The 11,178-nt window shown below is 44.1% G+C and overlaps 1 protein-coding gene across 1 annotated transcript; it reads left to right on the top strand.

Moving 5' to 3' along the window:
* Positions 1-2,697: 2,697 nt before the first annotated feature.
* RRAD (RRAD, Ras related glycolysis inhibitor and calcium channel regulator) lies at positions 2,698-5,847 on the top strand. The gene is made up of 4 exons (XM_075715528.1): positions 2,698-3,052; positions 3,201-3,274; positions 3,821-4,025; positions 5,570-5,847. The coding sequence occupies exons 1-4, from the start codon at positions 2,698-2,700 to the stop codon at positions 5,845-5,847; spliced, it is 912 nt and encodes a 303-aa protein (XP_075571643.1).
* Positions 5,848-11,178: the final 5,331 nt, after the last annotated feature.

Consider the following 11,178-nt stretch of genomic DNA (forward strand, 5'->3'; position numbering starts at 1 on the left):
GGAATGAAACATGGCTTCTTTAAGTTCTGTCAGTGAAACTCCCATTTTTAGTTGGGTTGCAGTCAGCAGTGCTATGTGTGGCACAAAAGTGGCACTGTATCTTTGATTCTGATGCTTCTTAGTTTTCCCTTCTTTCACACCGAAAAGAATTAAAAATACCCCCACTTTATACGTCACCTTCTAAAGTTTGACCCTGACACACAGTAATGGCATGCAAGAAAGACTGGTCCAAAAGACTTATAAACCCACTCAGAATATTTTCAGGTGAGAATTTTAAGCAGAAACATTCAAGTTTTTAAAAAGTTAACTGAAGACAAACCATTTCTGGAAGGGTATTTATATAATGAACTGTATATAAATACAGATTAATCAAGACGGTTTGGCAGATTCCAGTTTATCCAAGTTAAGTAACCACGGCATACTTCAAATGCTAACCATAAATTATTTAACCATGATTTAAAATGCTAACCAGAGGTTCATAATTCAGTTCAGTTAACTGAAGCACTCACTTCGTTTCACCACCAAACTCTGACTATTTAAACTGACAAGGCTATTTTGGTTGCTATTTTGTGAGACAGGCAGAGAGAACTTGCTGCAAGCACTTGGTGATCTTTAACCGCCCCATTAACACGTCAAACTGCAGTTATCAGGGCGAAGGGGCCAAAACCACCCCAAGAGCACGGACTGGAGAATTATAATTAGCTCCTGAGAATAACAGAATATTCACTCACTTAATTTCATGGGAAGAAATATCCATTCCCTGTGGTCAGCCCCTTCAAAGTATTTTTCACATTTATCTTTGTCACAGTTAAGTAGCCTGAGAAGTTTAACATGTTATAAGAAAAAAGGACGTTTCTGAGCCGGTATGCTATATTTTATTGGCTACGCAACCCCATAGCCCAATCCCACAGATTCTTTTCCTTCCCTTACTTTATTCTCTACATCTGTAACTTCATTTCCATCATCTCTCTCTCCGCCTTTAGCCTTGTTTCGGCAGCTGATTCGCAAACCCTTAAACTTTCACGAATTTGATGGCGACTATCCCTGTACAGAGTCACAGGGATTTTCCCGTAGTGATCAGGCTGTAATCTTTTGGGAGCAGGAGCCAGAGCTATTTTGGCTGTAAAATGTCTAACATGTTTCGGTTGCTAGGTAAACAACAAACTGTGTACGCGATGCTCGGGTGAGCCGTTCAGAACACAAGTATAGTTATCTGCTTAGTCGTTTCTTCACCCGATCACACGGTTATGACTGGGTCACTTAGGAGATAAGACTTCCACTATCTGACTTTGCTGCTCAGGTGAAATCAAGAGAGTTTGACCTTTATGTTTTATACCGGCCTCTTAACCCGTTAACACCGCAGGTGGACACACTGGCAAGCTTACACAGGAGTGCAACGCCTGGCACAGGGGCTCGTCTCGTAACCTGCTCCTCAACACTGAGCAAAGCAAGCACGAAGTAATGCAAGTGTTGCAAATCTGCAAATATTTTTCCTACCGCTAGCGTAGACACCAGGGCTATACCTAAACTGCTGGCCAGTGACACCGAGCCCGACAAGCCGAGGAAGCCCAGCTGCACTCAGCAGGTGCTCGCTCCCACAGGGCTGCGAGTGGAAACAGGCGACACACGCAGCCAAAGCCGCCTTCCGTTCCACGCGCGGGAGCGCCAGCACAGCCCCGCACAGCCCAGCCCAGCCCCGCCCCGCACAGCCCCGCACAGCTCAGCCCAGCCCCGCACAGCTCCGCACAGCCCAGCCCCGCACAGCTCAGCACCGCACAGCCCCCCCAGCCCCGCACAGCTCAGCCCAGCCCCGCACAGCTCAGCCCAGCCCCGCACAGCCCCGCACAGCTCAGCCCAGCTCCGCACAGCACAGCCCCACACAGCTCAGCCCCGCACAGCCCCCCCAGCCCCGCACAGCCCCGCACAGCTCAGCCCCGCACAGCCCCCCCAGCCCCGCACAGCCCCGCACAGCTCAGCCCAGCTCCGCACAGCCCAGCCCCGCACAGCTCAGCCCAGCCCCGCACAGCCCCGCACAGCTCAGCCCCGCACAGCCCCCCCAGCCCCGCACAGCTCAGCCCAGCCCCGCACAGCTCGGGGCGCGGGGCAGACCGGCCGGCCTGCCCAGCCTCGCGCTCGCTCCACGTGACGGCAGTTCCCACGGGAGCGCTCCGCGCCACCCCGCGCCTCCCCACGGCGCTCGCGCGCCCGGCCGTGCCGCGGCCCCGGCGGCTTCTCCGCGGCCGCGGAAGGGGAGCCCCGCCGCCGCCCCCTCCGCTGCCGCCGGCGGACCGGACCGGGCCGTGCCTCCCCCGCGGCGGGGCCCCCGCCCACGCCGAGCCGAGCCGCGCCGCACGGCACGGCACGGCACCGCACCGCACCGCGCCGAGCCGAGCCCCCGTGGGCGGACGGCGCTGCCCACGGCCGCGCTGGTAGGGCGGCGCGCGTCACGGCGGGGAGGGCCGGGCTGGCGGAGCCATAAATAGAGGCGGGCAGCGGGGTGGCGGCAGCACTCGCTGAGGAGGCTCCCGCGGCGGCAGGGCTGTTAGCGGCGGGGAATCCCTCACGGCTGGCGTCCCTCTCTCCGCGGAGCGCCCCCAGGTAAGCGCCGCTCCGCGGGCGGCGGGGCCGGGGCGGCGCAGGGCCGGCGGGTGTCGGCGGGTGTCGGCAGCTCTTCTCTCCCCGCAGCCCGGCACCCCCATGACCCTGAACCGCGGCGACAAGCTGCGCTACCTGGACAAGCGGCGCGGCAGCATGCCCTTCTCCGCGCACCAGCACCTGCACCGGCGCAGCATGCCGGTGGACGAGCGGGACCTGCGGGCCGCCCTGCCGCAGGACGAGCTCTCCGGCCTGGTGCGCTGCACCTCGTACAGCCCCGGCGAGCCGCACCGGGAGAGCTGGGCCTCCGACTCCTCCGACTCCGTCATCTCCTCGGGCAGCGACTCCGACAGCAACCTCTACAAGGTGATCCTGCTGGGCGAGCACGGCGTCGGCAAGACCAGCCTGGCCCGCATCTTCGGCGGCGTGGAGGACTGCGCGGACGCGGAGGAGGCCGGTGAGGCGCGGGGCGGGCGGGCTCCCGGTGCCGGGGCGCGGAGCGGGGAGCGGAGCGGGGCCGCACCGCCCGGCGGCCGGCGGGCTGCGGAAGAGTAACTTCTTTCTCCTGAACTTTTCCTTTTTTTTTTTTTTTTCCTCCCCCGTAGGAAATACATACGACAGATCAATTATGGTTGACGGAGAAGAAGCATCTCTCGTGGTGTTTGATATATGGGAGCAGGTACGTACAGATTTTGGCTATTTTTTCTTTATGGCTGTGTCAGTGATTCACTCTTAAAAAAAAAAAGTAGAAATGGAACAACTAGGTCTGCCTATTTCTTCGATCAGATCAGTAACATTAAAAAAGTGGCATTAAAAAATCAGAATTCATACTGCCTTTGTTCTCTCCTGCAATTCATTTCTTGTAGCTAGGCAGGCAGTTTAAAAACCTGAATGGGGCTGGAGCGCGAATCCCTTAATGCTTTGAATAAGCAGCAGCTTACATGAGCAGCCCAGGGAATTACTGTAAAATTAGAGATTCACAATCTGATCAGTGCAGACCCAATATTATTTCTGGAAACATGGGAATTTTATTTTGTTAATATATTTTAAATAACAAAATCTTCTAAAAAAAAAAAAAACAACTGGGAGGTTTGGCTTACTCTTACTGACTCTTTACAATAAAGCTAAGAAAAATATCTTTAAGCTGCTTACAATAATTAAATCATTAATCAGTGTTGAATAGCTTTTTCAGTGCAATAAATCTATTTCTTGCCTTTTGTTTTAGGATGACAGCCAATGGCTTCAGAACCACTGTATGAAAATGGGAGATGCCTATATTATTGTATATTCAGTGACAGACAAAGTTAGTTTTGAAAAGGCCTCTGAGCTAAGAATCCAGCTAAGAAGAGCAAGGCAAACAGAAGACATTCCTATTATTCTTGTGGGCAATAAAAGCGACCTGGTCAGGTCCCGGGAAGTCTCAGTTGATGGTAAGAGACACTATTCATTTATACACTAATGTCTAAATTAGTAGCAAAGGCTGTAGAGGATCACGGCCAATAGAAATGGTCTGGTTTTGATGTAGAAAAATGTATGATTCGAGGCACACTGGAGAAATCAAGCCAGCTGGTTTGTGCTCAGGGACTTGGTACCACAGAAAACAGTGGAGCTGGTGGTTGGGGAAGACTTCTGACTGTGCAGAGCAATGCTCTGAACTGCAGTACAAGAGAAAAAATAATCATCAGAGCTGCAGCTTTAGCATACTGTTTTGTGTAGGATTAATTTTTGGTCAGTATTAACTGAAAGGGTTTAACTGTATATTATGTGTGCAGCAGCGCTTGCTAGTCTCAAGATTTGATAGCTCAAACTATGCTTTTTAAGGGAGAGGAGTGCCTTGTCATAGAACGCAGGCAGCCTTTGAAAAGAGTGATCCCATACAGCCTGTACAATCCTCTTTCTTCTGAAAGTGATACCATCACATCTGAGTTGTGCTGGTGGGACCAGGCTCACACAACTTAAAGTCTTTTTGTATATGTCCTCCAGTTGTGATCAGTGGGAGTTTTCTCAGCTTGTTCCAGCTAGCATTTTGGTAACTAGAGCACAGCAACCACTGCCAACACCACAGTGTTAATTTAACTTATTTAAACATTTGGTGGTTTTGGTTTTTTGGTGGTGGTGGTTTGTTTTTTTTTTTCACTGGGAAGAATACTCTGAAATATCGGTGCCTTGATGATGATGAAGAACCATCTCTTGCTGTCTGGTTTTGCCATGTTCCCTGTGTTAAATGCCTGCACAAGGAATTCATCAGGAGATTATCACTTTTTTTGGGCTGGTGGCAGTGCATGATTGACCTGTCCCAGTCGTGATATCGGTACTTTGCTCAGGTTTACAACTTTGCCATTATTTACCACAAGTTGAACATGGAAATTTGCACTGCAGCAATGTTGCGGAGTTACATGCTTATGTCTGGAACATTGAGCATCTTCCATTTTGAATGGAGTCCTAGTCAAATCCAATGGTGTACAAATTCATGACCTCTAGTGATCTGGTCAATGACTTGACCTTGTGGACTGTATCAGCTTCACTTGTAGCTAGCATGGAAAACTCTCACCTGTTATTACAGCAAGGCAGAGGTGCATAATTGCTCAAAAACTTCCAGAAGAAATAAAAACCATTTCTTTCTATACCTCACAGTGTTTCCTATCAAACAGCAAGCGTGCATGCAAGCGCCTCTCCTATCTCAGCTTTAGCTCTTAAACAATACTGGAATGGTCTGCCTAGAGGACAATTGTTGCCTTATATTCAGTACCATTGGTCAAATGAGATTTCTGACCATACCACAACAAAACCAAGAACAATAAGAGGGCAAAACCATGAGTGCAAATTTGGACTCTCCTACCATGTAGTAAAGCTCTTTTGTGGCATTGAAGGCACTTTTCTTACTTAAAGTCAATTTTTGTTTAGTTTTTCTGCCAGTATATATGAAAAGAAAATGTCCGTCTCCACTCATCTCCCTTTTTCTCTTTCCATCCAGAGGGGCGGGCCTGTGCTGTTGTGTTTGACTGCAAATTCATTGAGACCTCAGCTGCTCTTCATCATAATGTCAAGGACCTGTTCGAAGGTATTGTTCGGCAAATTAGACTTCGCAAAGACAGTAAAGAAGACAATGCTAGGAGAATGGCCAACACAAAAAGAAGAGAAAGCATAGGCAAAAAGGCAAAGCGATTCCTTGGGAGAATTGTGGCAAAGAACAATAAGAAGATGGCTTTCAAAGCAAAATCAAAGTCTTGCCATGACTTATCTGTGCTTTAGAAGCTTTCATCAAGGCCAGATGTTGCACGTGGGTGATGAACAAGCATTTGACTGTTGTGAGAAGTGTATAGATGATCCTCATACTGATAACAAGAATGACTTATCAATTGAGACTCTCATTAATGCCTTAAGGTGTGCAAGCAAGTCCGGAAGTTACACTACACTGTCTACTTCATTGATAAATGGTTTAAGTTTCAATGTGTGCAAGTAAATGAACTGACTTTAAATAAGTGGCTTGACATGCCCACATTTTCACTGTGTACATATGTTATATATCCTCTTGTCCTGTGGATACCAGAGATGCAAAGATAAGAAAGGATGATGATAAGTATCACCATAGACCTGTCTTGTTTGCAGAGCAAAACTTAAACTTGTACGCAGGCTCGTACACTCTTTTTAGTATAAAACAAGTAATGATAAATCTTTTTAAACTTAAATGTGGGGAGGGGGGAGTAGAACCACATTAGAATGGGAGAAAACAGATTATATATATTATATATATATAGTTAAATACAGAACAGGTATCATTTTATGAAGTTAATTTGCACTTCCATTAACTGCTATTCAATTGATTTGTTACTTGTTTACATGCAGATTTTATAATAAAGTATTATTTCCTGTTATAATAAACTGTGCTTTTCTCATAGCATGGATAAAGAATGAGAGAGCAGTATTTTTATACTGACCTTTTTTCACTGTACAAAATGTTATACACAGACTATGCAGATTTACACATGATAAAGTTCTGGAACAAGATGAATCAGGACTATCCTATGTCCTTTTCTTTAATGGTTTCTTTAAGAAGTAAACCCTGCTTTTAGGAACATTCTATTTCAACAGCTCATATTGGGAAGGGGTGTCTTGACCCTTCATATTATTGTTCATTTTCAACCTGGTTCTCATCAGCTCTGGCAGGAACAGGCCTCTATATAATGCCTTTAGTTAGAAAGATGTCTTGTGTCTTGAAGCCTGCAATGTTCTACTTTAAGTCCTCTCCTGGCTTGAAGGTCATGTGTTACAGCCAATAAGCAAATGTGGGGGTTTGGGTTTGGTTTGTGGGTGTTTTTTGTTTTTTGTTTTTTTTTTTTCTTTTCTGGGAGCAGTATGGTTTTCTAATCTACTCACAAGCCTGTAGATATGTTCTAGTGGTTTCAAGAAGTTCAAAGCAGGCTGGCAAGGCTGTTTGAAAGAATTGTAGACTTCACTTGTGGTGTACAGTGGCCTTCAGTGCTGTTAAAGATTTCATGTTCATTTTACTGGATTATAATTAATGTGTTTCCATGATTTTTCCCTATTTGCTATTCAGGAAGTTAAAAAGCAATCATGTCTTGGTGAAAAACTTGGACTTACTGCATTTGCTTTATAAATCCCTCTTCATAGGATACATTCTCTTTAAATTCATCCATAAACTCACTTCTCAAAAACAGTAAAACATGTGCTCTTCTGTCTCTTTCTCCAGTTCTTTGGAGACATTGTTCCAGCTGTTTGCCCATGATTTTATAGGGGCTGACTTTTCCCATACAGCCGGCAAATTCTATCAGTTGTTACACCTTACATTGAACTTCCCTGAGCTCAAGCAAACAACTCTCCATGGGGTTAGTCCAGTGCTTGGGCACTCATCAGGGAACAGTTAGTACTGGGGGAAATTGCACCTGATTTACGTAGGTAATGATCTATAGAATTAGTGTCTCCTGATGTGCTGCTGGTGGGCCTAACTGATTAGATGCACAGTTTGTGTGTTGCTGGTAACAGGTCACATTTCTTATGAAGAGAGGTGGTGTATCCTGAGTGAAGTCTAAAGAGAATAATTGTGTCCTGCTGCCAAAATTCACATTAACCTGATGATACATTTTAACTGGATTTGGCTTTTTTTTCATTAGCCTTGCTTCCTGGCAAACTATTGTCACTGGAACCTCTAACCACTGTCAGACTATGGCACCAGGCGTCTATTTACATGGAAGCTTTTAACTGTCAACAGCAAAGCAATTGCTCTCATCCTGAAAACTCTACAGCAAGAGTGTCCAAATTCAAGTGCATAAATTTGGCACATACCTATTCATGCACATGCTAAAGTTACTGACAAAATTACATGGTGTTCCCTGTATGTTTTCAAAACTTCTGTCTTTCGGTTGCCCTGTGCTTTCAGAATGACCAGGACTGACATGTTTGATTGACTCGCGAGATTTAATTCTGTCCATAATAAATACAAGGAATGGGATGCAAACCCAGAGTTTAAGACACGGCATTTCACAAAGTGCAAAATGTTACAAAGATGTGTCACTCTGTGCTGCAACATAACTGCAGCTGCAAAGCATCTTCAAGGTCATGGTTAACAGCTGTGCCTTTTGCACACTCTGACTTGCAAATCAGATGTTTTACTGCATTCATGAATTCAAAGGTTAGGTTTGGACAACTCTTAAGCCTAAAATATTTCTGAGGTGCTCTGGCACATTGCTGGAGGTTCATTTTAAACTGTGGAAAATAATTTGTATTTTGAAAGTATTTCATATAGGACACTGAGACAATAAACTGTGAATCACTCTAAAGAAACTTGGGCTGATCTAGAATGCATTCTATCAGTTAATATTGTACAATAGAATACTTATTCAAATCCTATTATACCTATTTTTTCATTCATTTGTTTGTACAGGGATTAGCATAATTCAGCTGTGGTTCATGAAAAGGGGGCAGGGTTTGTTGTTATTGCAGCTCTGACAATAACCTGCTCTAGACCAAGATCATATTCCATGCTATAGAAGTATTACCATGAATAATATTTTGTAGAGAGTTAGTAGCTCCTGGAAGATTTTCTACCCAGAAAAAAATCAACTTCTTGGATGTCATTTAGCAGAATTTCCAGGCAGACTTTTTGGAAGTACATGCGCAATACCAGCTAGAAGTCAGTAACAGGCACCTAACTGACAAATGCCTCTAAAATTCAACTTCTTCAAAAGGTTATTTGTATCCTCAAGCATTTGAAAGTCATCTATAGGTTTTTGTAATCTGAGATGTTTTATTAGTATGGATACTCAGATTCTTGTCATTAATGGGGTGAATCTATGTCAGGTACAAAATAGTGAGTCCCAGACAGCACTATTTTCTGTAATTATTGCCAGAGTAGAACAGAGTGTAAAGGGTAACAGTGGTGTGAGTTTTCTTTTTTTTTTGCTGATGCACATCAGTTTTAATTTGGAGGGACAGTTCACACAGTCATTTAATCTTTCCTGTCTTCACTGCTGCTGCCAGCTGAAGTTCCTATTACTGCTAATTGTGGTGTTGGATTTTGTGTTGGCACAAATCCCTTTAGAACAGCTAGTTACTAACAACTACAGTGGAAGGACTTTGCCTTTCATATGTGACACATATGTTAGGTAAACAAATCAAAGCCTCCTCTGCTTGCTATTAGTAAACTAGCTCCTGTAAATTCTTCACCAGCTGAAAAATGTGAAGAAAATTATTCCTCCATCTGCCAAAACTGCAAAGCGTAAAATCATGTCACATAAATATAGACGAAATGTTAACTGCTGGGGGAAGACTTAGCATCACCAAAAATGTAGTTTTACTCAGATGTATTTTCTCAAAATAGGACTAGAAAAAACGGCATGATCTACATAGTAACATTGCATAACATCACTGTTCTTTACCGAAAAGGAAAGTATAGTGAGTTGACAGTGATTAAGAATCCACTGTATGATAAAAGATTACTAAGACGTAGTCTAAAAAAAGTGGGGTAATACTTACTTATATTATGCTGAAATTTGCTTTAGTACTTTTAATTTTATTCAGAGTCAATGTACAGGTTTAATTGCATGTACATCACAGAGACCTCACTGAAACTGCAGTCACAGTCAAAGGTGATATCTGTGCATTCCAGGACCACCATTTAATTTATAATTTACCATGTGATCTCTAGCATTATAATGGACAATTTGACTCCCTCTTCACATAAAGGAACATCTGAATTCCAATACTACTGAAGTTATTAATTTCTAAAAATTGATATAGTAAATTATGTCAACTGTTCTTGTGTTCTATGACATGGATGTTGAATAGAGAAGTAAAAGATAAAAAGAGAGAACTTGCTTATCTGCAAATAAGATTTCTCTAACCCACTGTTCAGAATCCAAGGAGGAACAACATCGTTTAACCTAAAAATGTACTAAGGATTCTAGTACTAGAAGGTAGGAAGCAGGCTAAGAAATTTACTTTAACACCGAGTTCTTCATCAACAAAATAGTATTAACTATGTATCATAAAAATATTCTGGCCACTGGGTGAGATGGGCAGTGTATGTTCTAAAGACTCTCTCCCTTGTTCTCTTCCCCCCCCCCCCCCCCCCCCTTCTTTTTTCCTATTTATAAATGTGCCATCTGAATGAATCTTTAGAAGCCGATTAGGACCCTACAGATTTTTTCCTAATGCTTCCCATATTTATCACAGGAGTTGAAGAAAATATTAATCTAAAGTAAAATTTAGCAGATTCAGAGACTGAGATAAATAGAACACATTTGAAAACATTAATTTTCTCACCCTCCAAAAAAAGCTTCTCTAAGGTCCGAAACAGGGACTGGAGAAAGGACAGGATTTGGAGAGCTAGTGCTCCTGCTCAGAATAGTCTAGTCAGACCCATAAAAATCTCCTCAGCCTGTTTCTGGCAGTAAGTCCCACTTTCATCAGCCTCGTTACACTAGCATAAATAATGACACTACTGTTCGGCTTGCAGTCCCACTGAAGGTTGTGACCCTTACTTTGGGAATGACAGTCTTCAGTTCAATAGATGCCTTGGCAGAAGAATAGTAATTTTTGTGACGTCTAAATTGGATTATTGTAATGCATTATACTTAACAAAGAGCTTTCAGGAGCTCCAGGGAGTAGGAAATATAGCCATGTTAATTAAACTGGCTAGGTCAAAATGAGCACATAACTTCTGTGGTCAGGCCTGCGTTCCCATACGTTTTTAGATGAAGTGATGATCTAGAAAAGCAGTAAATAGCATTGCACATGACTGATGCTGAAAATGCTTCACTTTGTTGCATGTTTCTTGGCTGGCTACAAAGCTTGTTGAACTCACTATAAAGTCAGCAACGTTGCTTGATTTTGGACTGCTCAGCAGGAACAATCTTTGCATTTCTCACTGTAGGTATTCAGGTATCTTATTACAGGTATTCTGGCCACAAATTTAGTGCATTTGACACTACAATGGTAACTGCAAGAGAATACTCCCTATGTATTACTCCTGCAGATCAAGGATGCAAAAAGCATAAAGAAACAGAATTACATCTTAACTGAACTAGAACATACGGTGAATTTCAAAACGGTGCCAACTTGCAT

The sequence above is a fragment of the Pelecanus crispus genome, chromosome 8, assembly GCF_030463565.1.
Source record: "Pelecanus crispus isolate bPelCri1 chromosome 8, bPelCri1.pri, whole genome shotgun sequence".
Classification (NCBI taxonomy): Eukaryota; Metazoa; Chordata; class Aves; order Pelecaniformes; family Pelecanidae; genus Pelecanus; species Pelecanus crispus.

What these genes read in the sequence shown, in the direction of transcription:
- RRAD (XM_075715528.1), top strand. Translation starts at nt 2,698, where the DNA reads ATGACCCTGAACCGCGGCGACAAGCTGCGCTACCTGGACAAGCGGCGC. An exon ending in TGTTTGATATATGGGAGCAG is followed by an intron (nt 3,275 to 3,820) that starts GTACGTACAGAT and finishes CTTTTGTTTTAG; the next exon opens with GATGACAGCCAATGGCTTCA. An exon ending in CCGGGAAGTCTCAGTTGATG is followed by an intron (nt 4,026 to 5,569) that starts GTAAGAGACACT and finishes CTTTCCATCCAG; the next exon opens with AGGGGCGGGCCTGTGCTGTT.